General features: G+C 37.8%; 1 protein-coding gene across 1 annotated transcript; it reads left to right on the top strand.

The window, feature by feature from the left end:
* Positions 1-3,971, top strand: LOC105446808 (ankyrin repeat domain-containing protein 50-like). Its single transcript, XM_030993605.1, has 4 exons — positions 1-525; positions 928-1,105; positions 1,241-1,558; positions 3,568-3,971. Exons 1-4 carry the CDS (start codon positions 1-3, stop codon positions 3,969-3,971), a joined length of 1,425 nt encoding a protein of 474 aa, XP_030849465.1.
* Positions 3,972-21,751: the final 17,780 nt, after the last annotated feature.

Genomic DNA, 21,751 nt, shown 5'->3' with positions numbered 1-21,751 from the left:
ATGGCATCATTCAATGGTCACCTCAAGGTTATACAGGTTCTCATTGGCCAAGGAGCAGATCCTAATAGGGCAGATAATGATGGCAAGACACCTCTCTACGCAGCATCATTCAGTGGTCAACTTGATATTGTAAAGTTTCTCATTGGCCAAGGAGCAGATCTAAGTATGGAAGATAAGGATGGCTGGACACCTCTCTATGCAGCATCATTCAATGGTCAACTTGATATTGTAAAGTTTCTCATTGGCCAAGGAGCAGATCTTAAAAAGACGGATAAAGATGGCTGGACACCTCTCTACGCGGCATCATCCAAGGGTCAACTCAGTGTTGTACAGTTTCTAACTGACCAAGGAGCAGATTTAAAATTGGCGGATAAAGATGGCAGGACACCTCTCTTCGCGGCATCATTTAATGGTCACCTTGATGTTGTACAGTTTCTCATTGGCAAGAAAGCAGGTCTATCTCAGGCTTGTATTGGTGGGCGCACACCTCTCCAAGCGGCATCACTCAAAGGTCACCTCGATGTTGTACAATTTCTCATTGGCCAAGGAGCAGATCTAAAAAGGGCGGACAAGAATGGCTGGACATCCCTCTATATGGCATCATTCAATGGTCACCTTGATGTTGTACAGTTTCTCATTGGCCAAGGAGCAGATCTAGATAGAGCGGATAAAGATGGCAGGACACCTCTCTACGCGGCATCATTCAATGGTCACTTCAATGTTGTACATTTTCTAACTGACCAAGGAGCAGATTTAAAATGGGCGGATAAAGATGGCAGTTCACCTCTCTTCGCGGCATCATTCAATGGTCACCTCGATGTTGTACAGTTTCTTATTGGTCAAGGAGCAGATCTAAATAGGGCTGATAATGATGGCTGCACACCTCTCCATGGGGCATCATTCAATGGTCACCTCAAGGTTATACAGGTTCTCATTGGCCAAGGAGCAGATCCTAATAGGGCAGATAATGATGGCAAGACACCTCTCTACGCAGCATCTTTAAATGGTCACCTTGATGAGGTACAGTTTCTCATTGGCCAAGGAGCAGATATAAATAGGGAAGTTAAGGATGGCTGGACATCTCTCCATGCAGCATCATTCAATGGTCAACTTGATATTGTAAAGTTTCTCATTGGCCAAGGAGCAGATGTAAATAGTGCTAGTAACGATGGCAGAACACCTTTAGAAGTGGCATCACTTAAAGGTTACCTCGATGTTGTACAATTTCTCATTGGCCAAGGAGCAGATCTTAAAAGGACGGATAATGATGGCACGACACATCTCTACGCGGCATCGCTCAAGGGTCATCGCGATGTTGTACAGTTTCTCATTGGCCAAGGAGCAGATCTAAATTGTGCTAGTAAGGATGGAAGGACACCACTCTACGCGGCATCGCTCAAGGGTCACCTCGATGTTGTACAGTTTCTTATTGGAGAAGGAGTAGATATAAAAGGGACGGATAAGGATGGAAGGACCCCCATCTATATGGCATCATTCAATGGTCACCTCGATGTTGTACAGTTTCTCATCGGCCAGGGAGCAGATGTAAATAAGGCTGGTATTAATGGGCGCACACCTATCTACACGGCATCATCAAATGGTCACCTCGATGTTGTACAGTTTCTTATTGGTCAAGGAGCAGATCTAAAACGGGTTGATAAGGATGGCAGGACACCTCTCCACACCGCATCAGCAAACGGTCGCCTTGATGTTGTACAGTTTCTTATAGGCCAGGGAGCAGATCTAAATAGTGTGGATAAAGATGGTATGACACCTCTCTTCGTCGCATCATCCAATGGTCACCTTAATGTTGTACAATTTCTTATTGGTCAAGGAGCAGATTTAAATAGGCATGGTAATGATGGTAGCACACTTCTAGAAGCAGCATCACTCAAAGGTCACCTCGATGTTGTACAGTTTCTCATTGGCCAAAAAGCAGATTTTAAAAGAGCTGGTATTGGTGGACGCACACCTCTCCAAGCGGCATCATTAAATGGTCACCTCGATGTTGTACAGTTCCTCATTGGCGAAAAAGCAGATCTTAATAGGCCAGGTATTGGCGGGCGCACACCACTTCAAGTGGCATCTTCCAACGGTCACCTCGATGTCGTACAATTTCTCATTGGCCAAGGAGCAGATCTAAATAGTTCCAGTTATGACGGCAGCACATCTCTGGAATTGGCATCACTCAAAGGTCACCTCGATGTTGTAGAGTTTCTCATTGGCCAGGGAGCAGATCTAAATAATATTGTTGGGCGCACACCTCTTCAAGCGGCTTCATTTAATGGTCATCTCGATGTCGTACAGTTTCTCATTGGCCAAGGAGCAGATCTAAATAGGGCTGGTATTGGGGGGCACACACCTCTCCAAGCGGCATCACTCAAAGGTCACCTCGATGTTGTACATTTTCTCATTGGCCACAAAGCAGAACCAAATAGGGCTGATAATGACTGCAGCACACCTCTCCACGCGGAGTTTATCGATAATGGTTAGTTCAGTTGGTATTGTGTATTATCTGTATTTTCGGCTTATTTTCTGTACATTTCTTTGACATTTCCTGTTTATAATTTATAATTAATATCATTCATTTAGAATAATATCTGAATCGGATGTTGAGATTGGATTTTTAAGGGGAGATGACCACTACGTTGATAAGGTCATTCCATTGAGCTGGCATAGTCACATTCCAACCTCCTTTGTTAAATGAAAATTGTGAACTTGTATAGGCCTTCATCATTAGTGATGAATGTATTTTATTGCAACTAATGAAACCCGAGGAAATCCGTGGACAGCTAGAGGATTTGAGTAATTCTTTTTAAAATCTGAAATATGTCAGGTTCAGATCCACCGAAAGAGACAGGTCGAGAAAAAAAGGAGGGCGTGGGCCACGAGGAACACTGACAATACAACACATTTTCTGCTTTACAATATGCTTTAGAAAGTACCTAAACTTTGAATTGACGATCCCAGGTTTCGTAGGGCTATTACGATCTTTAATGAAATGTTTTAACTTGACGTACTGTACACCTGAAATAATGACCTAATTGGGCAAAAACCTTAGGGATTGATTCGAAAGCTAATAATTTTAACATGGGCAACCAAATATAGGTTAGTTATTAATTTGAACAGTCAAACACAACTACGGAAAAGAAGCTTTGAAAATAGCTATTAACGTAGGAACAGTGAATACAGAGCCCTCGCCGTTCAGTGTATGGCAGTGTGTACAAAAGGCATGGGGATAATTAACCTGCTGTTGAAATAATTGTTTCTAAAAGATAATGCTGTTCCTTATTTATGCTAAACCATTAATGATTCGTCTTACAAAATACCTATCAAAAGGCAAAATGGTAAGAAATATATCCACATCCATATTGATCCAACCCCCCCCCCCCAAAAAAAAAAAATATATATATATATACCTTACCGTATTATTTGCGTCATAAAATTTCCATTATTTAAAAAAGTCAATTGTAAGAACGACCATCACTTAAACCGAAAATTAAGTAATTACATGTTGGCCTATATACACTTTAAACAGGAAATCCGTCTTTGGTTGTTTCGTTGTAGATCCAGTCGTTGGTTCAAAACAGGAAAGCGGGAGTGTCGAAAAACAGGTGGAAAACGAAGCAAACGTAGAGACCTCAAAAACAATTCGTGATTCCACGGGGGCATCCGATCAGCAAGCAGGCTTGATTCGTATCGAGAAGTATGGCATTGAAGTCCAGTTTCATCCAAGTGAGATTTGGGGCGTTGATGACATCCAGGCAGTACCTGAAGTTCCAGTTGAACTGATAGACCTGTTAACGGAGGACCAAGCACTAATTTGTGTTGGCCTTAAGGCGTCACCGTCTGATGCAAAGTATAAATATCCAGTAAAAGTGACGATGCCCCATTCAGCAATTTTTACAAGTCCCGATACTGCATCTATTGGGACGTACCATCGGAAAAGCAGTAAGAATCTTTACAGTTAACTAAATTATTCAAACCTTACCAAGTTTTGTAATTTTTGAAGTATGTGAAAAATTGACTTGTCCTGAATTTCATGTTTCTAGAGAATGGGACATATTCAAGCTTACACCTAAAAGTATTCAACAAAGTCTGTAATTTCAACGTCAAGTTGACACAATGTCATTTGCTTTTGTAAATTGGGTAGATCATTTTATCTGAAGCAAAATGACACCAATTCAAGATCATGAATTTCGATAAAGAGATTTGTTTTTAATTATTTTTTTGAGATACCGTCTTGAGAAAATTTCTTTCTGCTTCAAACATAACAACGTTTTTTTTCTTTTAAAGAGGTATACATTGGGGTGATCTATCGTATAATCGGTGGTAAAAAAAACTGGGGTACTCACCCTCCCCGTCGCTTCTGCGTTCTCTGAAATTTGTATTTGTATTTACTTTGCTTTGTTTTCGATTTTGCAAACAAGAACAAATTGTGATTACGCATATGTCTTTTTTTTTCAATTTAAAGGCTCCGACAGTTTTTCGTTGATTTCCGCTGCCAATGGTGACCCTCGATGTGTTGTTAGAGAGCGAGACCTTGACCTCTATATCTCTCACTTCTCTGAATGGTGGATTGTTGCCTTCATCACAAAGGTATTCGTGGGCAAGCGTGTCATCTGTACGCCTTTCGTACCCGAACCAAGCCCTATGAACACTAAGCATCTGTTGAGGCTCTGCATTAGAGACAGTAACCAAGGGAAAGCGGAGGTATGAAAGGAAAGGGGTATTGTGACACAATGGCAGGAATTTACCAAGGATGTTTGTCGACAAACCTAGGTTTATGTGCGCCATATGACGCGTTTCGATGCGTTTTTACAAACCTTGGTCTGTAAAAACGCGTCGAAACGCGTCATATGACGCACATAAACCTAGGTTTGTCGACAAACCTCTTTTGTGAATTCGGGGCAGTTTGTTTAAAGACTTGGAAAGTACTTATGTCATATTAGCTTGTCGTCGAGGTTACTGGTTCAAGACAACAGAACCTGCGTATGAGGTTCACCGCAAAATGACAAGCAACATGGGCTGGAGCAGGGCAAATATACCATTTTCATATTATAATGAAGTGTTTTGCGTATACTTTAAGTGCCATGTACAAATGATTTATTTCACCTGTTCGGAATAATTTAGTTCTTTAATCAGAATATAAATGGCATACATTACTTGTTGCTTGGTTATCCGGGGGTGGATGTCCAGGGGGTACGTGTCCTAGAACCCTCTTTTACAACTAATTGATACCGTAAGACCTTAATTTATTTTTTCTTCAAACTATTGTTCTTGTTGTTTTGTTTTGTTGCCCCCCCCCCCCTCCCCCACAATCTTCTTGTTTTTAATTTCTGGTCTCCATGGAAGAAAAGCTGCACTACGCAAGTGCAGCTGAAAATGGGCTATCCAGTCGTTTGTTTTCTCTGTGTTCTTTTTTTAATTTTTTTTTTTAAATTTTATTTCTGCTCTTTTCCAATTTAATAACTGAATAACAAAGAACATATAAACGTATAATACAAAATTCACAAACAATACAAATTTCATGTCAAAACGTTTGTTGTGTACATATGTTCATATTGTAACGAAACTGAATATATTCAACTATATGTTGAAAAAGTGCAGGAGGTCGCAATTTATAATCGATGCTTGACAAGGATGAGGGCCTCAAAAACAAATCTTAAGGTAAAATTTCCGTTCTTAATGGCGTTGTTTTAATTTTTGTTTTCAATTTTATTCCCTGTGGTTTGTTTGCTTATGTAAAGTGTAAACTGTATATTATGTATAAGTTTATAACATTTCAAATTTTTGGGCTACTTTCTTCTCATTTTACATGTATATTCTTTTTATATAAAAACAAAAATCAGCCCGAACCAGGATACGTGACACCGATAAAGGGAGAAGAGTATTTTGTGGCATGGCGTTCTGGCGATCTGAAAGTAACCTGTCAGGTAGACGACAAGGAAATATACACCAAGGCAAGTTAATATAAATGCTTTAGTTACAACGAGAAACCAACTCAAAATTCACTGATCGATTTGTTGGCTATTCAGAGCAATGTTTTTGTTAGGTTGGTGTGATGTCTTTAATTTTAATTTTTTTAAGTATTTCTTTTTAATTGTATTCATTCAATGCATGTACATCATACTATTTATTTCGAATTGCATTACATAAAGAGTACACAATATACACAACCCAATTATTTGGAATTAATATATCTTATCCTAATAACCCCCTTCCCCAAATTAAAACACAAACTGGTCTGTATGATCGGTGCATAGCGTATTGAGAGAGAGGTAGTTGTGACACGCGCGCACGTTCGCGATCAAATGTTAAATCATGGAGCTCCAAATAAATCCCTCCCAAATAAAATATCTATATAGAAGGGAACTTATTTGGAACTCCATGAATTAACATTTGGTCGCGAACGTGCGCGCGTGTCACAGCTACCTCTCTCAATACTGTGACGGAGGTATACTAGAGAGGACAAATAAGTAGATAAACATGCCATTTTTCTAACCGTAACAGTTGAATGAAAAGTTTATATTACAATTAAAGTTACTCGATTATATTACCTGAATATGAATGTTTATCTATTCTGTCAAATATATGCAACATTACCTATCAAAGGTGTTTTAATGTGATACCGCGTATCAATAGAAGCATGTATAATATTAATACGAATAATTTTTATTTACCATCGCTCGGCGATAGTGTGTGTGCGTGTTTTGTTGCGAGCAGACGTGGGTGTGCGTTTGATTACTCCACCACTTTAACAGGGGATCAGAAACACGTTATGTTCTTTAGGATGATACCTACGGGGTCTAATGGAGACACATGTAGCACCATTAAACTGTAGCCTTGCAGAGGAAAACATAATCTTATATTAGGCAAATCGTTAGGACATACAATCTAGTTAATTGACATGATGGGTACATTTAATGTGTATCTAAAAGTTTATCCTATGTCTTTCTTAACAGACACAACATGAAACTCTGTTTCATAAATCAGTTGAGGTCAATGTACGGTTTGGCATTGACACTTCAGGCTCTGGTAAATCCCAAATCTTTGTCAAGTTCATTTTGGAACAAAGCGCAGAGAAAGAGATTATGTTCCTGATGACTCTGTCAGGTAAGTGTTAATCGCCTGAAATCATATAAATGTACGTCCTTGGTTTAGCTTTCAGCTTTTATAACGAAGAAAAGAAGAAACAGAAGGAAGAAACAGAACAAAAACAACCTTGAGTTCAGTTCAGTTCAGTTCAGTTCAGATTATTAAAAACACCAGACATAGCAATCATGACGAACAAACAAGATCCAAATTGAGACCCAAAAAAGCAAGGTTATGTAACTTTAAAAACATATTTAGAAGGAAAAAAAAGCTGAATCACTGACATCATGAACCCCCTTAACACACACACGCACACACACATGCACACACACACATACACACACACACACACACAGAAGCTGACTGGCTAATCCTTGCTATAATACGTAATAGCAGCAATATTCTTTTGCAATATTTTAAGTATATCAATACACGTCTTAAAAGTGTTACCCCACGCAACATTGCAATACGGGTAAGGGAGAACAATACTGTTTTATAAAATTAATAAAACATTCTTAGGTAGGATAAATCTTAACCTACGTATGACACCAACCCTTCGCGAAATCTTGTGCATATAGCATCTAAATAGGGTTTCCAAGACGAGTACTCATCTATAATAACACCGGATAATTTAACATGCTCACTTCGCGCTACTCTATGACCTCCTACCTCCAGAAGATCAACATTGTTAGGAATTCGTTCCCCCTGTATACATGTTAAGCTTATATCCTATTTCAAACGTCTAAACAGCAAGAACATGGAAACAAACAAAAAGAAAAGAAAAGAAAACGCTGATGCCATAAGATATTGACCTAGACAAATTATAATTTGGTGTTCTATTTTCTGACAGACAGATTGATTAGGTAATAAGAATAAAGAATTAAATTTACTTATCTCGGCCAAGCTCTATTTTGGGTTTTTCTACCAAACAAAAGGGTGACGCCAATCTGATCGTTTGACCAACATCTCTCTCTAACATCATGTTTGGTTTTATTTGCATTTACTTTTAATCGAAGAAAAATACAAAATTTACAAGAAATTAAATGTTAAAAAGTTATAAAAGTGTCAGAAAAAAACGTTATATTTGGAAACACCACTGAAATCAGTTTGTAATATAAATGAAATTTTTAAGGAAGAATGGAACACCGACGTGAAGCAGTGTTTTGTTTTGTTATTTTTCTTACTATAGGGGACAAGGAGACACCAAGGACAAACAGAGCTCAAAAGTAGGTCGATATTTTTCTTTTTCTATTTCGAAATGTTCTATTCCGCTGCTGATTGTCTTCTAGGCGTTAATCTGCTGACATTTTAAATTTCTAACCACTTTTTTTAATTTTAAGTTCGGTCCGTTGTGGAACTCGGGTTTTCATAGAATGGAGTTTTCTTGGTTTGGGCAATTTATTTGTGCAGTGGTGATTTCTTCTCCCGTTCATTGTCATTTACAGAAATTGACAGTCTTTTAGATAATCACTAACTTGAAATGTTTTAATGATTTAAAAGGCGCTTAATGAGACAAGTTATTGGTTTGGTTATAATATTTAAAATATATTCATTTATTGTGGCCTTTTTGTTGTTTTCAACATAATATTGCTCTACATGCAAACTTAATTTAACATTTTCTTCAACTTTAGACAGGTTGTAAATTCACCCTCGTTAAATTGTTATAATCAATTAACTATTTGCATTGACAAACTTATTGCAATAACCAGCTTTTGGTCTACATATTAGTGTTAACATCGCAAACTCAATCTTTTTCTCTCCTGTTATGATCCCAGGCCTCCCGCTTCACAAAAAGTAAGAGATGTGCATTTGCTAAGAATCTCAAAAGAACTCCCTCCGGGTAAATTCTCTGATTTGTACGTTGCTCTGGGAATCCAATCAAGTAATGCACGAGGCATCCTAAAGCAGAATATGTTTGACTATAAAGAAACATACATGGAACTTCTGCAGCAATGGAAGACAGAATCCCCTAGGACCCTGGCAGACCTGGACCAGGTTCTTGTTGAGTCAGAGGCTGGTGGTCTTAGATCCATGTATGAACAAGAGTAAAAGTAAAAACAAATATATATATATATATATATTTACATGTGCGTGGCTAGCTTATTGACCAGTCTGCCTGTCATAATGCTGTGCGTTCTTTAGTTCTATCCCGTATTGATAATTGTAATGGGCTTCTCTCTACCATTTCCTCAAGTAAATTTGATCGTGTGCAACGGCTTCACAATTGGGCAGCCCGATTGATATTTCAGGTTTCTAGGGACAATTCATCTCAGCCACTCTTGAGATCATTACACTGGCTTCGAACCTTTGAAACAGAGAATATTTTTTAAATTAATAGTTTGTATTAAAAATTCTCAATAATCAAGCTCCACAATATTTAGATAACTGTTTAAATTTATATACGCCTGCCAGGGCATTGAGGTCAGCCGGTGATCCTCTCCGTCTCACATATTCAGTTACCCGCACATGAGCCGGTGATAGAACATTTACTGTATCTGCTTCAAAATACTGGAATGATCTACCACTTAGGATAAGGCAGTCTCCATTAGTTATTACCTTCAGAAAGGCCTTAAAAACACAACTTTGTTGCAGTTTGTAGTTGTAAGGCTGTTTGAACTCTGAAGTTACCTAATATTCGTTCCCATCCACTGTAAGCGCTTGGCACGTGAATATGGGCGTAAATGGGAAAATCTGCATGGCTCGCTTTGATGAACGATAGCAATGTTAAAATCAAACAAGTTTAGAATAAAGAGGCCTAAGGTTCTTTTGTAATGTGATGACTTTATTGTTTTCTAAAATAAGTAAAGCCATGGTTAACCTCTGAAATGTACGGCACAAATTTGAATTTTCTCCAATGACATTTTACTTATTTTGTGTTTGTACAGGATTTTTAAATACCATGACATTCCGGACTTTCCCGTACTTTTCCAGATACGCTCTTCCGTCGAAACAATCGTTCGTTCGTGTCTCCTTATATCAAAATGAATGTATCTTGATCTTGGGAGTAGTTGCTACTATCGGCCGTGTCAGACACCTTGCCCCGGGGTGCGAGATAGGACTCTTGCAGCATGCCCCCAATTTAAAACAATTATACAATAACAATTAACATTACATTGAATTAAAAGTATGAAACTATTTAAATTACTATCATGTTACGTGAAAAAATATTATATATATATATATATATATATATATATATATATTATGAATCCATTGATTTGGTCGATCCAGTTCGATGGCACAAACACAAATATTTATGATGAAATTTCCGCTAAGTTAAAACATTGTTTGATTGAATTAAATATCAGACTTTATCATTTTTTATTCTTTATATCATGCAATTGATAAGTTTCCAATGTCGCATCAATCACCCTTGGCTAGCGGTTTACATTTTCCTCTGTTTTGTTACTCATGTCAAAAAGAAGTAAGAAAATCAGTGAGTGCTATGACAATTCAAATCTTCAACAACAAAAAAACATCACAATTACAATGATGCATAATCAATGTTTGTCTATGTTATTATTAGCGTGTATGTTCTTTAATCGTTGAATAATAATATATAATGTACAACTTGCTTAAAACCGTTGATGTCTTTTACATTTTGTTTGCTTTTCTCGATTTGTTTAACTTATTTCGTGTACCTTATTAATATTATTTTCCTTGTACATGTTTATGTTCTATTTTTTGTGCACCCTGCCAATGACACAAATGTTATGTGTTCTACACTGTATCAGGGACCTGGGTTTTATCTGTTCATTTCTTTGTTCATATCGTGTCTTTTTATTTTGTATAAAGATGACCCATATATATATATATATATATATATATATAAATGCAGATATCATAAATAAGAATTCCGGCTTGTAATTACAATACTGTATCTTGTAAATAATTGACATGTTATTGCATACTTTCATTGATATCACTTACCTCAAGTATTGAATACGGTATTACGTTGTAAATGAAACTGTATGTTTTATGCAATACACTGCTTTGGCCAATCTATTGTCCTGGGCCATGTTTACTCTATTGTGATATATGCCTGTATAATTACGATCCATTTGTACCACTGTCTATTTTGATTATGAACAATTCAGAGTTGCAACCATGTTCTATTAGTCTGCCTTATATATATATATATATATATATATATATATATACAGTATTTATTTATTTTTTGGGGGAGGGGGCCGGTTGCCTTTTTCCTCATGTGTCTGCTTCCTGTAGCGCTTTACACTCCTCATACTGGTTCGTCAAGCCTAATAATATCATTCAAAATGTTTGTTAATCCGATTAAAAGACCCAAAAGTCAGTTAAACATCATGAACCTAGTGTATACCTAATTCAATAAGGCACAGTTCCTTCTTTTAAAGCATCTCATTAAATTAGACTCTTATATCGAAATATCTGCATAAATTTATTAGCATGCATTGAGCACTTATTATTGATATCTCTAATGGTGGTCACATTGCAACTCACGTTTGCATGTTTCTTATTCTATTTCGTATTCTTCATTTCCTTTATTGAAATGGCTACATTTGTTTCCACTCCACCAAACAACACAGAGACACGTGCGCATGTACCCGCCATTCTGTACACACACACACACACACACATGAAAGAGGAGGATCTAAGCTTTTTAAATATGTGTCATTTATTTATTATGTATAACTGTGGGTTTTTTCCGGGACGAACTGTATAAACTTGTTGAAGTTAGTAACTGCGTCATTTCGAGTTGTGGGGAATACTGGATTTTAATAAATCCTGTAATTTAATAGTTGTATCTCCTACGCGAGCTGTTTTGCTATTTCACTTTTCAGAGTATAGTTCAGAGTACAGTTAGTAACTGTGCCTTATTTCAAGTCTTGGGGAATACTGGTTCCGAATAAATCTTGTCATGTAATATTTGAATCTCCTACGGTTGTTTTATTATTTCACTCTTCAGAGTATAACCACAATGTATATAAACTTTCTAAGGTTAGTAAATGTGCGTCATTTCAAGTTTTGAATAAATCTTGTAATTTAATATTTGTATGTCCTACGGTTGTTTTATTAGTTCACTCTGCAGAGTGTCATTCGTTCGTTCGTACACAGAATATCAGGGGGTACATCTTCTAGATAGGAAGATCCTTATTAAGCGAACTGATTGTCTCATCATCGAGCTCACGAAGTCCGGAAGCACCGTGAGGGGATTTGTAGATAGGGCAATCAGCAATGGCATGATCCAAACACTTTATGAAGTTAGTAACTGCATGTGGCTAACAAGTTTATGGGAATCTTGGTTTTGAATAAATCTTGTCATTTAATATTTGTATCTCCTATGATTATTTCATCATTTAATGTTCACCCGTCTGTTTTCTTCAACTTACGAAGGACTTTACAGTGTTTGTGGGTGTGCGTGTGTGCGTGTGCGTGTGTTTGTATGTGTGTATAACTAAAATATATACATCTATACATATACATAAACAGACGCGTACGCAGGGGGGGGTCACCCCCCCCCCCCCCTTGAGTTTTGTAATGTGCATTTTTTTCGGGGATCCCCCCATTTGATTTCTTTTTTAAATAAAAAAAACAACAAACTAATGGATGACCTAAAAAAGATGTCCTTTACCCCCCCCCCCCCCCCCCCCCTAACGGAACAGAATGTCCATCGGTCAAATGTTCAAATTTCGGGACCAACAAAATAAACATACTTAAAAGTTAAGGCAGTCTTTGATCAAGATGAATGAGGAGGGCAAAACATTTAAAAGAAAATACATTTCAGATTTGCGATACACGTGCCACAAGTGCAAGCCCCCCCCCCCCCCCCCACCCCCTCCCTCCCTCACAAACCCAGCTTTTACTTCAAGTGTATACATTTTCAGTAGAACATTGGTGTGGTAATCAGCTTGATAGGGATTTCATTTTAGAGCTGCTCATAAGCACAGTATTGTAAATGGAAACATAATAATTAATTGATGTGTCCTGACTTTAACAAAGAAAACAACATGGGAGGGCGGGATACCACGAATAGAGTGCTACCGGCACTTCTGTAATCTCACTTTCACCAGGGAAACAAAGGACGAGACAAAGAAATCACAGATATCAAAAGGTAATATTTTGTGCAGACATCTTATAGCACAGTTTATTTTACTTAATAAGATTGTTCATATCATGTTACTTCATTCTCATTAGATTGAAAGTTACATACAATATTCATGATGATACAAAGATTACAGAATGGGAATCTAGTGGTCGTAAGTTTAACAATGTTAACAAATTGCAACAACAAAAATGTCTATGCTCTAGTATTCTTTGGATGTAAAAGGATTATTTAAAGGAAATATGTTGTTTATGAAAATGCTACAGGGTCAATAATGGGGCCACTGTTCTTTATTCTAGATATAAACGATTTGCCAAATGCTTCCTCAACTTTGTCATATATTATTTTTGCAGATGAAACCAATGTCTCTCTAAGCGAGAATAAACTAGATACTCTTATCCATAATATGAATAAAGAAATACAAAAGGTTAATATTTGGTACAAAGTGAATGGGTTAAAGATAAAATAGAGTTCTGGTCATGCGATGGCATGGTGAAAGAAACGTTGTGGAATCGATCAGAAAAGGTTGATCATTTAGCATGTAAGTATTGGTGTGTACTGCAAGGTTCTGGAATCACCAAAATGATGGTAAATTTTGGTCTTGGTAAAGTTACAAGCACTGTACACAGAAAGATGTATATGGGACTACACAAACATGTGGCATAAAAATCCGTCCTGATTGTTATGATGATACATGCCATATGTAGAATATGAAGGCATTTGAAGAGACATGCTTTTCAGGGAACATTCTTTTATCTGATGTTCTTCCACACTTGCATAATGACAATGATACACTCACAAATAATTTGTCTCCTCTTCTTAGAACTCAACCTACTCTTTAAGGATAAACATTGAGAAAACAAATTTTATGCATTTTGCTCCATGGAACAAACAATATGATAAGAACTTAATCTTAAGTTTATTGATTTACTAGAACCCTTAAAGCACGTTCATAGTATCCACTCCTTGGGATTTAATATTGATGACAAGTTATCATGGTCTTTACATATTATTGATATTGCATATAAGTTCTCGAGAATTACTGTAGTTATGTCTAAACTGAAATTTGTATTTGTATTTGTATTACGCATAGCTGCTAAGTCTCATTATGTGGCCCATACCAACAATCTCTTTAAACAATAAGCGTTTTTACTTTATATGAATTGAGTTGGTTACACTTGGGGAAATCATGTACAGGTCTGACAAGAGAGTATTACAAAACTCGCTTCAAAACTGGTTTAGATGCAATAGTGATATACATTGTTTTAACACCCAGAACTCAAAAAAGTTGCAAAGCATATATATTACAGAACTGCTACTGACCAAAGAAGTGTTAAGTCTCAGAGTTACCTTACATGGTCTGCTTTAGATGACAGTCTCAAACAATCTACTTCATTACGACAATTTAAGTTGAAATATAAAATTATCTTTGCTATTGTAAATAGTCATTTATAATTTTTGAAATAATTTGTATGTTTCAAATCGCAATTACGTCTTTTACCAGGTCAATTTAATCTAAATATAAAACCAGACGTTGGAAGGGAGTATCCACCCTGAGGATGGGTTTACTCTGCCTTTACTTGGCCACACACATTATCAGGGTAGATTTCCCCTCCTTTACTACCAGTGCTAGACTTGATAAGCTTCATTTATTCTAGCCCCGTCTACCGGTACATTATTTACGTTGTTTATGTTCAAATGTTTGATGTTTGTTAACCGATGTAGATTTTCCTTGTTCTTTTATATTTTATGTATCTGTTTTTCTTTTTGCTTTGTGTCAAATCTGTTCAATTTGTTTTCTTACCTTGTATATTTTGCTGGTTTTTACTGTGGAAAATAGTGTTGAGGCAAAGCTTTGTACGGCTTATCGGATGCGAAACACTTTTATGGAGGGAACTTGTTATAGCTGCTGAAATCTGCAACGAGGAGCATTTGCTCCTTAAAATCGGGGAAAAGATCTTGTAGCACTCGAAGTGCGGTATCCCCGGTCTTGTTGCCTATCTTATAGTAGAGTAGTGAAACCAAAAATAGAAAGTGATGTACATTTGAAGCAGAGCTATGAGGTCTCATATGCAAAGTTCTGCCAAAATGTAGTGGATATAATAATAATAATAATACGTAAGCAGGAAATCCTTCGTCTGACCAAGCTATTGAAGCTTTTTGTGAAAAAAGAGGTAGGAGGATTGGAAGCAGCAAGCTACAAAAGTGCAAACCTGAAACGAAGATTGAAAGAGTCCTACCCTGTCCTGTGTTTCAGCAGACCATCATGACAGTACGAAAGCGAAACTGTATTCAAGGAGAGCTTTGGTGTGGAGGATGTCATCAAGTCAGCTGTAGCTGAGGTCTCCAGTGAGGAAAGTCAGATTAAGAGGGACAGTAGTGTGTATACAACTATTAAGCAACTTTGTACAGATGAGCGCACTGTGAGATGAGCGCACTCTGAGAACAAATCATCAAGACTTTGCTGGATGACATGGACATGAAGACAACCTGGCCTCCAACATCTGATGACCTTAACATCGAGCACAGTAAGATGCTTATTCCTTGGCAGCTTTTAAAGAGGTGACAGTTTCTACTGATAATGAATAAAAGGTTCTCTTTATAGCACAGGTCATTGTGTATCTGAAAACTAAAGGGAGATGTGTTTTACCACAGCACAATGCAATGGGGATTTCAGTAAGGCACCTAACAGGGTCAGGTAAACTGATTGGCACCTTGAACGGGCTTGGCTACAGTGTGTCAAGATCTTAAGTACTTGCACATGATACTGCCCTTGCCAAACAACAACTTGCCTTGGGTGATCAAATACTTACTGATGGTGTGCAGCCTATCTTCACCACTCTCGTTTATGATAATAATGATTTTGGAGAGGAAACTGTAAGTGGCAAAGGTACTACTCACAATAACAATGGAATCATTGTCCAGCATCCCATTAACCAACCAGAGCGTGAACCTTCAAAGATTGCAATACCAAAGACCAGAAAGATAGCATTCAAAGTCCCTCCGGTGGAGCTTGTGACTTACTTTGGAAGTAAAAAAATTGGACCTCAACCATTTGACAGACTTGGCCTGGAGTGTGAGGAGCACCAAGATGCACAGAGGTATGCAAGAGATATAGATATAGCCTACAGGCTGTTGAAGACGGTAGAGGCTGGTGAGAAATTGCTCCCAGGATGGACAGGAATGAATGTCATATTGACTAAACCTGTCTCGGAGCAGTGTGCTGTCGGCTACCTTCCAATAATTGAAGCAAGTCCAACAGAATTCGACACAGTTAACACCATTCTTACTACTACCCTGTCAATAGCCGATGCCCTCAAGCAGGAATCTGTTGTACTTGTTTTTGACCAGGCCATCTTTTCAAAGGCCAAGCAGATACGATGGGTGAATGAAATTTTCCGCAAAAGGATCATCATTCGCTTGGGTGCATTTCACACTGTCCTATCAATGCTTGCATGTATCGGGAAACGGTTTGGAGATGCTGGTTTGGAGAACATCATGATAGAGTCAAATATTGTAGCCCAAGGTTCAACTAACAGGGTTATCAGTGGACACCACTACAATCGTACCATCCAAGCTCACAAGTGCATCATGGAAGCCATGGAACGTCTACGCTGCCAAGCCTACATAAGCTCCCTCTCAGATGTGGACTACGCATTGACATACATATTTATAATATTTGATGATATTTTGAACCTTTTTTAGGGTTTAAAATGTAATTTTTGGACTTTTTTTACTAAAATCATAATTTATCACTTTTTGTTCGTATCTGTAAAAAAAAAGAGGAAAGAATGAAAATCCTAAAGAATTACTGTAAAAAATGCATTTATATTCATTTATTACATTGTGAAAATTTCATATTCATTACTTCTCTTACTAAAAAGTTATTGACTTCCAAAGATAACACTCCCAGTGCCAACAAGATCCTAATCAGAAAAATGTCACGTGCCCTCTATTGGCCATTGCAAGATAGTTCATGTTCTGTGGTTGGTTCAAAGTTTTGTTGAACATTTTGTGAACTGGTCAAGTGTGAATCAACTTCAAAATGGTAAGTATTTGTGAGATATTGCACTTACATTATAATAATTCACAACAACATTTAACATATAAATCTCTGGAAAGCAATATTAAAATGAAAATAAAACAAGAAAATTGTAATAATTTGATAATTTTTTTGCGGATGTCATCAAACGACACTTTCATTCTCAGCTATCATTTGAAAAGGAATCATCTAAAGGTGGAATACTTGTCTTTAGAACTGGACTTGAAAAGGAAGCCGCATTTGAGAAAGCAAAACAAACGGTATCGTCAGACGAATATCATGTGGTTGAAGCCGCACTCCAGATAAGATCAGAAATCATGAAGCTCAAAGAATCGGCTACTATTAAAGCTTCCTTCTCCATTAAAACTGGATAGCATTTATGCAGGAGAAGCAGAAACTCCGCCATTGCTTCTTACATTCTTCAAGACTTTGTACGTATCCAAATTTGCTGAATCATCAACAAAAAACGAACGATATGTTCAATCTTCAGCTGATGACGCAGTCTTCATGGTGACTAGAGGGGAAATAAATCCATCCAAACATATCACTATGGGGCTTGGAATGAAAAGCTTGACTGGAAGTAGGAAGTTATTGGAGATTTTAAACCATTTTGGGCATTCGATCAATTACCACAAGGCTGAGGAGTATGAAACCGAGCTTGCTACAGATGTATCTGCAAGAGGGAACATTACTCCTGATGGTATCCTGAAGATGAGTGGGTTGTCAACAGCAGTAGCATGGGATAACTTTGACGAAATTACCAACACATTTTCAGGAAAGGGCACACTACATGATACCTTCGGTATATGTTACCAAAATGTTCTGCAGTCTGAAGAAATGATTGATGGCAATGAGGACAGATGTGACCAAGCAGCTCATACATGTAATGAACCTTCTAAACATTCCGGTGTGGGTATTAAGAGAAGCGGCAATATTAGCAGAGGAAATTCAGCCAAAAAGAGGAAATTCATTCCAAAGGAAAGACTTCTCGAACCATACAGAGGAAAGCCAGTGATGAACACATTTGACTATAGCACATACAACAACGAGGCTACTGCAAACACACTTCAGGGGACACGTCGTGATGCTCTCTGGATGATGTCTGTTGCGCTACTCCTATGTGGTTTGGGTGGAATTCGTTAGTTACAGTTGATAACTTGCCACGACAGACAATTCAGTACATGGAGAACATCAAATTACCGCCAACTAGACTTGATGTTGTCAGAGAAACCCTCAAAAGGTCACAACAAGTTGCTGCAGAATGTCATCAGGAAGGCATCATAGTCCATTATGATTTGGCAATTGCTAAACCAGCTTTACAGATCCAGTGCACAGAGGCCCCGAGGTTTGACAATGTTTTCATTTGCTTTGGACCATTTCACATAATGATGGCATACTTTGCATGTTTGGGTCATTTTCTGGATGGTTCTGGTGGACCGCAAATTCTAAGTAATACTGATGTGTTGGCTCAAGGCTCATGTAATGGGTTCCTTACAGGGAAACACTACAATCGTTGCAAGAGAATACATTCTCTCCTTGCAGTAGCCGTAAAGATTCTTCACTTTCGGCAATATTTGAAAGAAAGCGGACCACTATCGGCAGAGATGACTGACATGCTGAAGGCATTGCACATCAATTCATCTCAGCAGGAAGTGGATAGGATAGAGAAATCCACTCCTTTTGTCACACTGATGGAGGATTATGAGGGCTTCACTGCCAAAACCAGACAAGGGGACCATGGTGATACTGCCAAATATTGGATGCACTACACAGATCTTGTACAACTGTATCGGTTGTTTGTGAGAGCATGCAAAACAAATGATGTGAGCTTATTCACATATGCCCTTGAGAGAATGCGTGCAGTTTTCTTTGCAGCAAATCGCCAAACTACTCCCGCTACTATTATATACCTCACTTAAGAAATCCAGCCATCTGATTCGTCGAAATTGCATTCATAAACTTTAACTATTCCTGTAAAATTCCCGGTAAAATTCCAAACCCATGTAATAGTTCTAAAAAATAGTTCTAAAATCCCAGTAACCATGGTTACCGGGAAAGTAGTTCAGTCTTGGTGAAATACCCATAGGTTGACATGTTAGAAATGGTCTGAGCAATCAAGGATACCGTACGTGTGCGATGAATTGGTCGGTAATTTCAATACAATTGAATCTCGATCGATCTTACCAACAATTTTATCTTGCATTGTTGACATGAAGACGAAAATAAACTTCCAAAAACAACATCTGCCGATAGATCTTTATCTAAGTTCGTGCCAATGCATTGCAAAAGTAAAAAAAGGGCCCGTTTAATGGAGCTGCCGCGAAGCATCCAGCACGCGAAGCCGTTTTCAATCCATTTTAAATGTATAGATCAGAGAAAACTGCAAGATTTGGTATCAGTGCGCGATGGCCGAGCGGTCTAAGGCGGTGATTTTAGTCACATCATCGTTGGTGCGCAAGAGATCGAATCCCATCTTCGACAAAAGTTTTTTTAATTTTTATTTTTTAGTCTACTCTCAAAGATACACTCATAAAAAAAAACCGTGCAGATAAACTAGATAAAGGCCAAGGTGGTGTCATAAGTTGACTCTTTTGTTTTCGGCATATAAAAGTATTAATGACTGCTTTAATATTCGAGAAATAGTTGTTTTTATACGCTCTCGGGAAGGATACAATTGGGCTATTGCCCTCGACACGCCTCGGGCAATAGCACAATTCTAACCTTTCCTTGAGCATATAAAAACAACTATTTCTCTCAAAGCAGTCATTAATACTATACCAGTGAAAGTACCGAGACTGTGACGGAGGCTCTTCATTTGCACAATTCATTGTTGAGTGATGATTCTTACTTTGGGAGAGGACAGAAAGGACCAGAAATATTCATGACTGATGACAGCTTATCAGAAAGGCAGGCTTTTAAGAGCGTGTACCGAGTCCACCTTGCTCTTGTGCATCTTCCACGTACTTCAAGCTTTCTGGAGATATCTGTGATACTCAAAAATTGGGGTTAGAAAAGAGCACCAACCAGCACTGCTTTCCCTTCTGAAGGACATGGTCTACTCTGAAACCATTGACAACCTAGAGGAGAATTACCAGAAAGCTGTCAATGATGTGGTTCTCCAGAGTTATGAAAGGGTTGCTGCCCACATGAAGGACATCTACGAACGCAGAATGTTGTGGGCAGTTTGCCATCGTGAAAGCATGAATGTTCGAGGCAATAACACTAACAATTATGCCGAGGCTTCTATGAGAATTCTGAAGGACCAGATATTTGAAAGAACAAAAGCATACAATGTCATCCAGCTAGTGGACTTTTTAGTCACACCCCTTGACATTTGCAACAATAGGCTAGATAGATCCCTGCAGTCACGATTTCTGCCGCATCACTCACTTGGATCCAAGATTGACAAATCAAGAATTGTCTGCACTGGTGGTGCAAGTAAAGAAGCGCTCGACAAGACATACACTGTGGACTTGTCGTTGGGTGTGTGTACTTGTCGGAGAGGAAAAACAGGTAAGCAAATTTACTTACTGAAAGGGAAAATCTACCCTGAATAGAAGCAGAAGAGGAACAGGTCATTGAAAGTTTGAGCAAATTCTTATCAAAAATTAAAAACAAGAAAGTTATGAATTGTTGAAGATAGGATCAATCAAACACAAAGTAGCAACTCTGTGACGTAACATGCGAACTCACCTTCCATTCCATTTGCCCTGAGCATAAAATTTAAAAAAAATTGTTTTCTTTGTTATTGATGACGGAAAATATGTTTCCCATGCAAGGGTTGTAACATGTTTGCAATAATTATATTTAGCGTGCTTGTACGATTGAAAATTTTGTTATTGGCAAAATGAAATTTTCTATTTTTTTTAGTACTGAGCAAATGGGAGGTTAGCTCGCATGTTACGTCACAATAAGAGCTGCAATTTCGGTTTTTGAAAATCTGTAACAGTGTAAGATGCAATTAAATACTTCAAATGCTACAATTTTATTTGTAATGCATTTACAAACACAAATCATGACTTTGAAATAAAAAACAATTAAAAAATCAACATAGTGTACAGTACTTATACATATTCTGGCCAGATTAGTAAATGTGTCCAGAACATTCTAAATAAGACTAAAATTACAAAAAAGGATAATAAAAATGATCAAAAATACCTTCTTGATGCAGAATAACTAGTCCAAGGCCAACATTAAAGCTTATTTTGTTGAATTTTAGGCGTTTATTCAGGACAATGCAATCCTTTTTCTAACCGTGTGTAAGTACGGTGGCTGAGAAGTGGAGGCAAGTACGCCGGCAAGTATGGCGGCCGAGAAGTGGAGGTCACGGTTAGCTAGCCGGCGCCAAAGTATGGGCACACTTGTGAACTAGCAGCGCCGTACTTACACACGGTTAGAGAAAGGATTGCATTGTCCTAAAAAAATCTAATGAATATTTATGAGGTTTCGGATAATGACCATGTGCGCATGCGTCAAGTATAACAGTTTGTATGTGCGCATGCGCCAGGTATAAAAGTTTGTAGGAAAAAAAA

Source organism: Strongylocentrotus purpuratus, unplaced genomic scaffold (genome assembly GCF_000002235.5).
Source record: "Strongylocentrotus purpuratus isolate Spur 01 unplaced genomic scaffold, Spur_5.0 spur5_scaffold_20, whole genome shotgun sequence".
Lineage (NCBI taxonomy): Eukaryota > Metazoa > Echinodermata > Echinoidea > Camarodonta > Strongylocentrotidae > Strongylocentrotus > Strongylocentrotus purpuratus.
This window is presented reverse-complemented; position numbering and strand designations above follow the sequence as displayed.

Bases quoted from the DNA above. Each gene is read 5' to 3' on its own strand.
- LOC105446808 (XM_030993605.1), top strand. From the start codon at position 1: ATGGCATCATTCAATGGTCACCTCAAGGTTATACAGGTTCTCATTGGC. The intron at 526-927 runs GTACAATTTCTC...AAGGTTATACAG, and splicing joins TCAAAGGTCACCTCGATGTT to GTTCTCATTGGCCAAGGAGC. The intron at 1,106-1,240 runs GTCAACTTGATA...TCATTGGCCAAG, and splicing joins CCATGCAGCATCATTCAATG to GAGCAGATCTTAAAAGGACG.